Here is a 13,869-nt window from a genome sequence, read left to right as displayed (position 1 = left end):
GGCATTTTAAGTTTTTCTGTGCCAAAGTCTCTCTAGATTTTAGCTTTATTTATTTATAACACCAACCATACTAAGATCGTGGTGTTAAAATTATTGCCTTATAGAAAAGATGAAAGCAATATCGGGGTGTAATGAAAGGTTTCATTTTTTGTCAGTGCATGGTTAAACTAACACGGAGATTACAGGCACCATGTCTAAGTGCATTCCCTGAGTCCAGTTCTCTTCATCTATAGCCTAATAAAGATCCCTGCTTAACCCCTGTAGATCCTGGGAGATAGAGTTGCTATGGATAGAGCAGTTTAAGGGAGTGAGAGGCCATGGAGGGAAGCCTCTGTGACCTGGCCCCCTACTCTGGCATGTCACTTAAACCCATAGCTGTCTGGCCTGTGTCGGCGAGAGATGGATCCTAATTTGGAGTGATGGAGCTGTTCCCCCACAGGTCATGAGGCCTGACAGGGCTCTCCAGATCACCCCCATGAGGCCATCTTGGCCTGACGTGCGCACAGAGGTGTGGGATTAGCAAGTGATTGGTGTCTTGGGTCCGAACCTACTGAGTAGATTAAGCAGAATAGCCCCTGAAAGAGGGGAACAGATGGAAGACTTCAGTGGGGCTGATGATACAAGGGAGTGAGGTGGGAGGTTAGAACGGATCCACTCTGGACCCTGAGGCACTCCAGATGGATTCAGTACTACAGGAATCAATTCTCAGTCTTTAAACTCCAGCTTTACGTACAGGTATGGGTACAACGCACAACCATAAAACAAGCATAAACATATACATATGCATGAATACACCCTAGTGTTTTTATCTTCATAGGTTCATAACTGCTGAAAAAATATCAAAATCTATGTTTATACATACATGTACATGTAGATCTCAAAATGGAATTAATAATGTCAACTGAAAACCGAAAAATTTAAGAGTTGAATTAAACTTGGTTAAATGACCAGCTTTTGGAAAAAGAGGGAATTATTTCATAATAGGGCTGATATGACAACAGCTTGCTATGAAATAGGCATTCACTATATGGAGCATCTCTTCAGTTAACTCAGATTTACTTCACTGTGTACTGCAGGCATCATCTAATCACTGAGTCACGTGAGAATACCATTGAGAGCACACCAGAATGCTGTTGCTCAACTCTGTCTTTGGTTCTGATGTCACATGCACACGGCACAGTCCCCGCTGACGGTTCTGACGTCACACAGGTACAGTATGGCCTCCACTGGTGCTTCTCCACAAACCTCTTAGGTGCTCCTGCTGTCTGTGCGCACACAGCTCCCTGACCTCCCACTGCTCCTTAACGTTTCCAGAACAATGAGGCTGCCAGGGCCGTGGCTCTCCTTCTGCACAGGGGAGGTGCTTATCGGGCTCAGCAGCTGTACCAATCGTTCAATATGAACCAAGCCATGGAGAAGAAAGGAGCACATTCATTTTCAATAACACATTGTTTTGTCTGGCAGTGTTTATTTAGATGTAGATCAGCTGCAAAAGTGTTATATCCTGCCTGTGTATGAAGCTGGGGCCCAGACAGGAAGCTGGCCCATTGGAGATTGGGTCTGAGGGATGTGTGTGTGGGAGTGGCGTGGCCAAACTGCAACATGGGTACCAGCAAGGAGTGCCACGCCCATCCTGTCACTCAATGTTCTATGAACAAATGTGTATTAGTAATGTTATCCTTTCACTGATTATTATTATTCATACCTAGCCTTGGCATTTCTCTGACCTTTGGAGATTGAAACAGCTGTAAGTTTTAAAAAAATGTCAATGACTTAAAAAATAGCTTCAGCCTTGAACACATTGTGCTGATAGTCGTCCGTCTATTGAAACACTATATGAAAAAGTCCAAACAGCAGAGAGTCAAATTCACTTCAAAGGGTTTAAAGGAGACATTTCAAGATCTTTTCATAACTGAGGACTATACTGAGTCATTGTTCCTGAGAGGAACTATACAGACTATGTCTGCATGCATGCAGTGGAAGATGAAATGTACCCTACTTAAAAGAATTGAAGGTATTGAGCAAAAAACAGTGGTCTTGGAGACAGGAGATCTATTGCTGTATTTCTATGGGGATTTCCGCTTGCTACGGTGGCCCCAGGGACCAGCGATAATTACACCCTCATTACCAACAGTGACCGCAGGCACACACTGCAGCTCTGACCTTGAGATAGGAGCACACGGTCCCTAGGAGTCCTCTACACAGAGCAATCTGATTTCACTTCCTAGAAAATAAAGGAAAGAGAATTGCATGAATGAGCAAGGGAAAAAAATGATGGCATTGATATCCCCTCGGTTTCAAAAGGCACAACAGGTAGTAGCCGTGAACACAAAGCACACATCAGTCTCATCAATAGGATAGTTGTTTGTTGGCGAAGAACAACGTTTCAGAAGAACAATATTCTTCACAATGATACACTCAATATTTGTCAATACATTTTCTAAGAAAGAATGACACCAGGGTTGAAATATGGCCAACTTAACATTAATCAGAATAAATTAATTTCCAAACTGATATACCCCTGTTTATATATCCCTGTGGTTGCCACCCTTATCAATTCCACAAAAATCCCATGGCAGTGTAAAACCAGACTGCACATAGCAGTTCAGTTTTTATTTCTGATGTTACCAAATCGAAACTGGGGCACTTTAACACTATTTTCAGCTTTCTCTCAGAGGAGTGGGAGACACTGTGGCTCAGTGCATTGTGGCTATTAACTGGCTCCATTTCCAACACTTCCAAGTGGAACGAGAACAGCAGCTGGAATTGCTAGAGCTGAAAAACTTTAATATTCCAAAAAATATACCAATTTCTCATGTTATCTGGGATGCATTGAGCAAGAGAGAGAGAAATGAAGAACATATAAGCCATCTCAGCTGGTCTGGATGAACACAAAGCTGAGGCGTATGGTGAGATAAGGAGCCAGAGGTCCATGTAATCTCAAAGTCTCAAAGACAGTCAGATAAGATATAGCATAAATGGATTTCTTCCTTCAAGAAGAATATAAACCACATGTTTAAGCTTTTCCTTGACCATAATAACTATGTGTTATTCACAAGCTAACAAGAATCATCAGTGAATTTAATTTTCTTTCATGTCATATACACACATGCACATGCACACACAAACCATGGCAGTTCCCTGTTTGAAAACAAGTCAGTTGTGAAAGTTCAGAAATTCTTTGTTGTCTTAATCTACATGAATGAGTGTAACAACTCAATCTTGAGCTGTCATTTCTAGACAGAAGTCTTCTGAAATCAAACATCTACAACATTTTGATATCTCAGACAAAAATGCATTCAGTGTGCAGATACCCCAAGTTTCTCAAATGCAGTAGTGTATCTTATTCACACAATGATTTTGAAATCAGATATGGAATCTAAAGGTAATAGATACAGTGACAATTAACTTGTAGAAAATCTTTACATGCATTTTAATGTAACAACAGGAAATGCCATCCCCTTTACATTTCCCTTTACTGCAGTTGATTTAGCATGAGGTTTGAAGTTATAAAAGTGTTTGAAGAGCACAAATAACCAGTCCTACAGCTAACATGATTACCTTAGAATGCAATGCAGAACAACAAACTGTGAATGTGTTAAGTATTAATATGGAGAGCCATGTAACGGCGACGTCTGAGCAATACCATGTTAACAGAAGAACACACTTGATGAGGCACGCGCCGCACGAGCTATGTGTGCCGCTCCCTACCAATAGGTTACTCATGAAATTAACGCAGCATAATCAGAGTTGACTGCCTGGGGCAACGTTTGGGATTTTTAATGGAAAACTTAAAAAAAATCTTTATCCACTATTGCATTTGAAAAAAAAAAAAATCGAGGTGTAGGAGAGGCTCAGGTGAGTCAAGAGTAAGTGAGGTGAAACGCTGAGCGGAGCGAACCGGGAAGGGGTGCGGCGGCGGCTGGCGTTTGGCGGCAGCACGCAGCGCAGACCCACAGTCTCGCGCCGGGCGTGCGCGGGAAACATTCCAGGTGAGAGATTACAACTTTACCGCCTGTGGCTATAAAGTGAGGGAAGGTGAGCTGAGCACAGTGAGCGGCACAAAGGCACGGAAAGGAAATAATATATAACGTTACCACTAATGTGACAAGCATGCCTTTAGTGTGCTTGAAAGGGTTAGGTAAAGATATGACTAATGATTTCAGCTTCTTGCCTTAGATAAATTTAAAACATTGAGTTGGCAATCCACGTCTGCCTACCCACAGCCAGTGACACATGCTGCGGAGAGATTGCAGTATTTCCTTTTCTGACTTTAATAGGTTGGCCTACTGTTCATAGCAAATAGCAGAATGACAGCACACTGTCTCAGTTAGAGTGAATCCATGGATTCTTGAGCCGCAAATATAGTTGGCCTTTTGTAATATGCTATGGGTGTGAAAGGTGTTGTGTTGCTGTGTGTGTTTGCCCGTTTTACCTTATATCGGAGGAGTTACATTATATGTATTGATTTGGCAGACGCTTTTATCCAAAACGATTTACAAGTGAGGCAGAGAACAACACAAGCAAAAATCCATAAGGAGTCAATTTGTGGTAGGCTATGGCGATCACATCCTGGCTGCATTAAAGTATGACGGTGCACCGTTCTTAGTTGAGTGATCTTGACTCACCGTATCTCAACATCTAGTTCAGTTTCAATCACCTACATTAATCTGTCATAGTTGCACAACCAGTTTAGGTAAAAGGCATGCTCGGCGGAGAGCTTGTTCTTTTTAATCAACTGTTAATTGTTTTGGATGCATTGACATAGTGATGTCAATTCATAGCGTGGACAATCCATTTCGTTTTAAGGGCACTGTACTACACACCACTGATTCAAGAATTAAGTCCCTCTTCTGTCAAAAATCCATGATGTTGTCCCCCTACTACACCAAAAGAAGCATTTTGAAACGTATTACATATCTGAAAAGCTATAACAATATGGCATATCTTATATTTTGTCTTAAGTGTAGAACGGAAAATGTATGTCGTTAACATATTTACCGAGTGACAATTCAAGATACTAAAACAGTTTGCTTACTTTGGTAGCTAGACCTTCCTTCTTTGCAGGGAATTGCAAATTTACTGCTATAAGTATGTCCTTTACGAGCACCCGTAGATACCTTTAAGTTATCACTACCTTCTCCTCTGCGGCTGTGCGTTTTAGAACGAGAAATACCGGGGTGGGCAGCAATCTGTATGAACCATGGAGCAGATTAATAATATCCAGATCGTCCCATGCACCAGCTCCAATTATCTGAAACCGTTCAGGGTGCACTATAGCCAGGTGAGTCAATACAACTCACTCCTACGCGATCCTATGTATCAGAGCAGTTCTTGTCTCTAGCTTGCTAGCTAGCTAGCTGTAAACCCACCCATTCATATGCAGCTATCCCTTTCTAGCTAGCTAGCTAGCTAGCTAGCAGCCCAATCCCCGTTAATGTGCAGTTGCTGCTATTATAGCTAATGGTACTCCTCCCCAGTAGAAACGTAGCTACCTGCCGTACACCCATCTTATGGTGCCGGAAATGTTTTATTTTTTTTTTTTTTTTACCAGTTTACTATGGCAGAATTGTTCGTTTGTTAGTCAGGGTTTTGTTTCCCAATATAGTTAGCCAGCTAGCTAGCAACCTTGCTAGCTAACGTTACTAGCCACATGCTTTACATTAGTGAAATTGACAGCATAACGCGCACAATGAATCTGCTATTCCCTATTGCTTAATGATCTTCCGACTTTGAGAATGTCGACCAGATGATAACTCGGCTTACTACCTAACTAGGGTAGCTGAATAACTAGTTGTATTAGCTTGCTGGCTCTTTATCACAGATGTGTCAAGTAGCCTACTAGTTAACAAGTGCATTTCACAAGCCGGGTGGCTAGCATGCTACCGAAACATGCAAGCCTTTCTGCGCTTTTTATGAGTTAAAACAGGCAAATTTTACTTGATTGACGAACGATTTGTCCTCTTCATAGCTACTGGTTGTCTTCCTACCTACAGAAATGTATAGTTAATCAATGGATGTATTCAGTGCTTTTCTTCGGTGCCGAAATGGGGCTTAGGGTCACCGTCTGTTGCTAGACTCGATCAATAACTGTAAGAACAATAGTGATCACCAAATACACATCTGTCAAACGCTTGTCATGATTTTCTGGTGCATGGACGTGAACTTAGCCGCTAGTTAGTTAGCAAGCAACATAGACTCAGTGACTCTTGGCTCTTCACACTTGTCCAAAAAAAAAAAAACGGGATGATCCCAGACTTGGAAGTTTTACTGAAGCTGTAGCAATCTTTGTGATCACATTCTTAATTTAACTTAAAGATATTTCCAAAAGGTCTTGGCCCTTGACCCTTGACCCCTAGAGAGGGGTAGTAAGTGTGTGAGCTTAATTAGGCAAAACATGGAATCTGTGAAATAAATGTGCACGTGCCCTTAAAAGTGTAGCTTACTAATCAAAATTTGTCATAAGTGTTTTTATCTTAGTTGTTCCATTGTGTGAAAAGCTGAAGATGAAGCTGCGGTGTTCTTGAACCTCATTATGAAACAGGATTGAGCCCACATTCTCATTTTATCGACATGGTAGTTCTTTTGTTTTCAGTGCCTTTTTGTATTATTCAAGGCACAGATGTGCACTCAAATGGAAAACTGAAGGAAAAGAAAATAAACCATTTCTGTGTTTGTGGGATGAGCCTGTTCTATGCAATGGCTCTGGGTTACTTTTGAAAATGAGGGTACATGTTTGGCAAAAAAAAAAAAAAAAAAATCCATGCTGTATGCCAGCTCAGCACAATGATTGGCATGCACTGTGCATAGTGTGTATTTATTTGTCCCTGCCAGACTCTCGAAAAGTGACATCAACACATTATGTGAGGATGTCCTGTGCATAATTATTGCATGAGGGATGACTAATTATATGCAGCGTCACCTCTCACGACATGACTCTTTTTTCCAGATCCGTTTAGGATATTGGGTTTGTTATCCTTGGAGGAGGGCACCTGTTTATGTTTCCGTCTTAATTGTTTCCTACATCTGTGCCCATAGTCTCCATATTTTTGTAGTGCTGTAATGCTTCCTTGTATTGAACCTAAGAGCAGAGCTAAACCTAGTTGCCCATTGTGCTTTAAGTTCATGGATGAGTCATTGGTGTCCCTAGCTGGGTCCACAGCATGCAGGAAATTCTTTACACATTCCTAGCAGATGGTTCATATGGACCATCTTCCAGCAGTAGGCACAGAATACCACACAACAATGGGGCATTAGGCATTTTTTTTCTCATGACAACATCTGGTCAGCTTAGCAGTAATTTTTCCGTTGCTAAATTGCACGAAGCAGCAACACTGTTCCCGGAGCATCCGTGCAAGATTGATATGCAGCCTCTCTTCAGGCGTTTAAATATTAGTCCCATAATGAGAGGGTCATCATATAATTAAACACTTAAGCACAATTATTGCCCGATGTTTTCTTGGGCTTCCTACAAAGAACGTCTGTGTCACTATCCATAGAGCCTAACTGCAGGATATGCATATTTTTTTAAGTAAAAAAACTGTGAGGAACTGTCCTGAACTTGTCTGACAGGCTTTCATGGAGAAGTGGAGGGTCGTCTGTATGGACAGGAAGTAGGGCTGGCATGTACAGCACTGCTCCAAATTTTTAGATTAAGCTGTATCTGTTCCTGTATCTGTTCCTGTGCATGCGTGTTGAAGGCAGTGTGAAACGCAGCAGCGCTGCAGCCTCCTTTGTTAGCATGTGCATAGAACATAGTCACAGTTTCGAAACAAACTCACTGATTGTCACTTGACTGTGTAACGGTTCAGTTACATGTGCTGTAGGATGCTTTTCTCTTTGCAGTCAAGGCATCTTGTTGGGGTTAGTCTGTCAGAAATGGTCATCTTCTGTGTGAAAACAAGCAGTTCACCTCAAAATATAACAGTCTAACGCAGTGTATGCTAAAAATTGATTCAAATTTGAGACATGGTCATTGCCCATTGACAGCCCTGTTGTTTTAGCTTGATACAGCCTTAACAAAGAAGCAAACGGCTTTGTTACAGCAGTGTTTTGCCAAGTGTGAAACAATTATCACTATATAGGAGCTGCTTTTCCATATTATGTAGTTTTCAAATGTAACAAAATGTGACTGGAAGGCCCTGGTAGCCTTCTGCGTGTAATCTGTGCACTGCAAGAGGGGATGTGTGTATACCAGGGGTGTGGGTGGCGCTGGTGGATCGGTCTCCTGTGGGGATTGTCCAGCATGGGGAAAAGATGACCATCATGGTTGGCAACTGCTGTGGTCATTATTTTTAGGTATGTTTTGAGTGCGGTATGTACATGAACCTTAATACTTTGTTACTGTGTTTTGAAGTCTGGGAAATGTTATGTAAAGTTTCCTGTGGAAGTCAGGAAGAACAGTATGTGTTGATACATGGAGAGTGAATATGTGTAAGTGTGGGAGACTAAAATTGTAATTGAGATTCTGTCAGCATGGACCTCTTAAAATATCAAACCGTTTTACTCCATTAATTATTTATTTTGCTGGTCACAACCAGTAAGCAGCACTTCAGTGTTATCAGTAAATTAGTAATACTCACATGGGAGGGCCTTGTACTAAATGTTAGGTGTGCGTTTGTGTAATTGGTCTACATGTATGAGCGGAACCTTTAAAAGTGATCTCATTTCCTTGTATTGTCTAATCCTTGTACAGTTTTTCCTCAAAGTAAAGTTTATATTTTTATATTGTATGTCAGACTCTGTTGGCATCAGGTGAATCCTGTGCAGGCAACATTGCCACACTGTGACACAAATCTTTTATGGAAGTGTATGTATTGAGCAACGTGCTGTCAGAGGAATAGCCTATGTGTTTGAACTTGTTAGTGCCAACCAGCCATGAGAATGCTTGCAGCTGTGTTGTACCACTAAGAGATACAAATGAATCTGGTTAATATAACCTTAATATTACAACCCTCTTAACGTTACATTTTTTGACAACCATTTGCCATGCACCATACACAATTGGTTTCCATGTTAAATGGACCGTAATATTCCTGCAAAACCTTTTGCGCTTTTGGTGTTGCCAGTTATTGCTTTGTATGCCCTTATGTGTATAGTTTTGCATTGTAACCAATAATGCCAGCTGTGGAAACATTGTGAACTGTCAGATGGTGTGTTTCTAAACAAGCACTGGTTGGTTATAACCGCACTCAGTGACTGCAAGTCTAGGCTGGTCACTTAAGGCAGTCAGCGGTGCACACCTTTTCAGAATCAGGTCAACCTTCAGCTTATGAGCCCTTTTGATTTTGAGGCTTGTCAAGACATCTCAGGATCATCTGTCCAAACTACCACCTGCTAGTGATATGCCGTTGCCAATGTTGCCTCCTGCCTAGGTACTGATACTGTTCTACTGGCTACATCATGGCTCATTGATGAGTGGCATTGGATTCAGGTCTCAAGAGGAGAAAAACGGGGTGACAAGCTCATCTAGGTTCATATGCCGTTGATATTTGCGATCAATACTAAGTGGGTTACTCTGCGTTTGAGAAATGCCAGACATAAATAGCCCACGTGGGTGAGGGCTAAATCAGATGCCAGTTTGATCTTGACAATTACTTGACATTTTCCATCTATTCTTCTTCAGAGCTAACACTGTTGCTAGTAAATACTGTTTTTTTTCTTGTTGGATCTTAAGGACATTTTGTTTATCAAATATTAATTTGACCTGCTCACTTACTGACCTTACTAGCTGAACAGTTAGTGTTTGTATGAATTCTTTACAAAGTATTTTTAAAATGGTCTGTAAAAATATTTCAGGAACCCACCTGAAAGAAAGACTTGTTTTTGTTGTTTTTTGTGTTTAGTTCTGAATTGATTAATCATTTTGCCTTACTTAGGAAATGTTTTTCAAGCCAGTAAACAGCCTATCAAACCCTGGATTGATGGCTGTGTCTCAGACTGTGACTCCTGCTCAGTCAGTATTCTTTGGTAACAGAAAGAGACTTCATGCCATCTCTTCAAAACAGGATAACAAAGAGAGCATTTTGACTGCATTCAGGACTGGGACTCGGCCCTCATTTTAAAAACCAAATCCCAGCTAAGCACTCCTGCAGATCATGTCAACAGTGGACAAAGACAAAACAAACAAGTAAAAGTTAGAGCATTTCTTATCTTTGTTTACAGTAAGCGAGAAGAGAGAGAATGTTGATGGATCCACTGTTACATAATCGTATGGACTGGGGTATAGTATGGGGTCAGGTTTGTTGAGGGAAGGGTTTTGCCTGCTCTGGTCCTGTTGGTCTTTGGCTGGGTCTTTAGTCTCCTCTGTGACTGTAGATGGTGGCTCGTTTTTTTGCTGATGTTCAACACTTTTTTTGCAATGCCTTTCTCCTTTTGCAACCCCCGTTCTGCCTTTATTAGAAAGGTATCATTGTATTTCTCTGTCTGTGCGCTGCTCTTTCCGCTACACTGGGAAATGCTCATGTGCGATTCTGCCTTATCACCATTAGCAGTTCTGCTTTCAGTGTTTTGTCTTCACAACTTTGCTATCAACTGTTGCTTTATCCCTTTCCCTTGCCCCATACATCAAGGATCAGAAGATGAGTATTGCCTTCATTGTGAGACAGTCTCACGGTGCGATTACATATCATAAATTTACTTTCTTAAAAAAAAAAAAAAAGGCTTTTAAACTATAACTTTAGCTATCTTACAAGTGCAAATCCGTGGTGGTGGCTACGGATGCACGAGTAATTAGCAAACCGGGTCCCCTGGGAAATGGCAGGATCAAGACATGATTAATTAGTTGATTTGTCGCAGGACAGGCTTCATCCCCAGCCCAAATCCTGCAGCTTTTCTCATGAGAGGCATTGAGGGGCTCACGAGCGAGCAGCTGGGCGGACAAGGACGACTCGTCCAGTTGACAGGCTGCTGGATTAGGAGGACGGGGAGGGAGGGTGATATCAAAGGCGGGGGGCGGGGGGTGCTGGGACCGGAGCGAGCGGGTGGACAGCAGTTTGCAGCGGGAGGGGGGGACAACAGACGAGGAACAATGAGGGCAGGGAGCCCTGGGAGGCTCAGGGGTGAGGAGGCCATGGGAAACGTGTGGCAGCCATCACCACAGCACCAGGCCGCTGAGCTCGCTCAATAGGCACAGGAAATAGGATTTGCCAGGGCAGATGTGATGAGGGGTGATGAATACATTTGAGCCGAATGAGCGATATGGGCACAAAGGTGAGCGCCTCGGATGCGCTTCCCATGAAATTGGGAACTTTTTTCTTTCTCTCTTTTTTTTTTTTTTGTTTTGGCTGTTTTAAGGGCAGTCACTTGCTCATGGGGAGGTGTGGAAAGAATCCAGAGCGAACCGAGGGGTGGCTTTCGGCTGAGCATCCTGCGGTGCGGTCTCCCCCCCCGTCGAACCCCTGTGGAATCGTGGGTTGTTTTCACGTGACTTCAGAATGCGGGCGAGTGACTGTTGAGTGGGGCTGTGTTTAGTAAGACTGGGGGTCTGATGGACAGGTGGTCAGCGTGGTCACGATGGACCTCTGAACCCATCTCCACCCCCTGATGGCAGCGCATGTGCTGCCTGGTCATAGGGGTTGTGACTTTTGGAGCCCCTCTTCTGTCAGTCAGTTTGAGGGCAAGGGGTGACCGCTAACATGCTCTGCGGCCCCTCGTAAAGGACGTGTGCTGCTCTCTCCCCCCTGTCCTAGTTCACAGCTACGGGTCAAGTCCTGCTGTGAGGGGCAGTGCTACTAATGGTTTTTCTTGAAGTGAATTTCTGCATTTCCAACTTCTTACAGTTCCTCCAAGTCTCTCACTAAACTAACACTGTTTATCTCATGAACCATGCATGGTACACCTCAGTTAAGGCGTTGTATTTCAGTTTCTTTGCCAGTCGCAGGGTGCAATATTTCTGCTCTGCTGTATCAAGCCAGTGTCATGTGAAAGTAACTGGCATCTTTGGTTGAAGCCTTCATGCGGTTCACGTAGAACTCCTCCTTGTTACGCATTGGGGTTTATTGGGGCAGCCATTGTTGTAGCTGATGTTTCAAAAGCAGTGCTGCAGCTTGCATATTTGAACTAAACCTTGAGCAGTGTCCCAGCACAGCAGTGCACACCCACGTCTCCATGTGTACGTGCAGCTCACCCTGGCTCCAATGGCATGTTCTGCAGAGGCACACACGACTGCATGGTGAAGTCAAAGCAAGGAAACCTATTGATTCCCAAGACCGCTGGGGCAGTGTTTGTCCATCAACCCCCCCCCCCCCCCCCCCCCCCCCCGACCGTGCTCCATTTGAACATGACAGAGATCTCTGGGAAGGGGGGCCGGGAGCGCGTCAGAACATTTTCCCACTGTACGTGGAGCCACGGTTCTGTTGACAGGGGTGGTCGGCCAATCTGGGCATTGTATTTGTGTCCTGTGTATCATTTCCCTGCAAGATTGTGAATTGTTAAGGGGAACAATGGAATGCGTCGCCTTGAAAGGGCCCGTAAATCATTCAATATACCGTAAATATAAAGCAACACACTGCCCTTTTCAAATCGAGGAAAAAGGCTTTGTAAACAGCTCTCCAGTGCAAGTGATTTTGTATTGTATGTGTTAATTGGAATAGGAGCAGAAAAAAACTGCCCGTTGCCAGCAGAATATTGATTAGCCTAAACTGAATGAACAAAAGAACAATTTTTTTCTGCCTTAATGGTTGCATCCTAAACAGGCTAGACGTGACCTTTTGTTTTGCCTTATGTTATATTGCAGCTTGCCCAATATTACAGCTGATACAACTGAGCATCAAAAGACGTTTGTGTGGATTTATTCATGATTAAATGTACGGAAGAAAAATGCAGAAAGAAATTAAAATGTCCTGATGCTCACAAGGAACTGCCTTTGTGCCATCAACGTGTTGAAGAATTGATTAAGTCAGTACTGTTGGCAATCACTGTAGTGTTCGCAGCCAACAGGTTCTAACCTGACAGGATGTTACAGCCAAGCACAGTCCATCAGGGATGCGTTACCTGTTTTCCGCCAGTGTACTGTGAAATTCAGAACAAGTCTCAGTTTGAATGTGTCTCTGCTATTATGCTGTCCTGCTGAGCAGGAACCAACCATGAAATTTCTGGCCCTGTAACTTATCTTGTACTTTTTTACTGACACCAAGACAGTAGGCAGAGTTGGCGAAGGCTGTACTTCATAACTCAACAATGTAGTGATCTAACACACCAGAAACATGATGTAGCTATTGGACATTTCTCCTGTTTTGGGCAGATATTTAGCTACAGTAAGGAAAACGAACCCATTCACATTTAGGGATTAAATGACACATTCACATTTTTAAAAATAACATTGCTTCTTCCTCACCTTGATGTGTAGATTGCTTAAAATCAGAGGGGGAGTGCTGCAGTTTAAATTTTGCATGCAGTATTAAACTGAGTGAGGGAGGCTGCCAGGACTGGCAGTTCCAGAGAAAGATGGCCCTGCTGCTGTCTGATAGCATCCAAAAACAGAAAGATCACAAGATCATATCTGTATCTCTTAGAAGAGCTTCCAGTGACCTTCTGGAAGAGGTGGTTGCTGTAGGGGGGATCCTGTTTTTGTAGATGAATAATAAAAACTGGTTGTCAGACTCCCAAGTAGGCTAATACATGTGCATGTGAACTGCTGGGGCAGTAGGGCCTGTTGCTGTGCTCTCAAGCCTGAGAAAGAGGCTATCTAACTAAAACTACTACTGCAAAATGGGCAACAGTGGTGCATAGAAATTTTTGTTTTCAGGATTATACCTAATTTATAATGGTTAAATTAGTTTTAACTTTTTGTAGCTTGGCAAGTTTTTGGTTGTTTTTGTCTTCTTTCCTTGTCCTTCCTGGTGGCGGCAAAAGGTTAGCCCTGAGTAG

The 13,869-nt window shown here is 42.8% G+C and overlaps 1 protein-coding gene across 1 annotated transcript in view; it reads left to right on the top strand.

Annotated features, from left to right (window-relative positions):
• Positions 1-5,115: 5,115 nt before the first annotated feature.
• Positions 5,116-13,869, top strand: part of nudt14 (nudix (nucleoside diphosphate linked moiety X)-type motif 14) — a 29,454-nt gene continuing 20,700 nt past the window's right edge. Inside the window, exon 1 of the mRNA XM_036542377.1 lies at positions 5,116-5,284. Coding sequence (XP_036398270.1) covers positions 5,204-5,284 — 81 coding nt within the window. The 5' untranslated portion in view covers positions 5,116-5,203. The remainder of the gene's footprint in view (positions 5,285-13,869) is intronic.

Source organism: Megalops cyprinoides, chromosome 12 (genome assembly GCF_013368585.1).
Source record: "Megalops cyprinoides isolate fMegCyp1 chromosome 12, fMegCyp1.pri, whole genome shotgun sequence".
Lineage (NCBI taxonomy): Eukaryota > Metazoa > Chordata > Actinopteri > Elopiformes > Megalopidae > Megalops > Megalops cyprinoides.
Note: the sequence above shows the minus strand (reverse complement) of the source record. Positions and strands in the feature narration are given on the sequence as shown.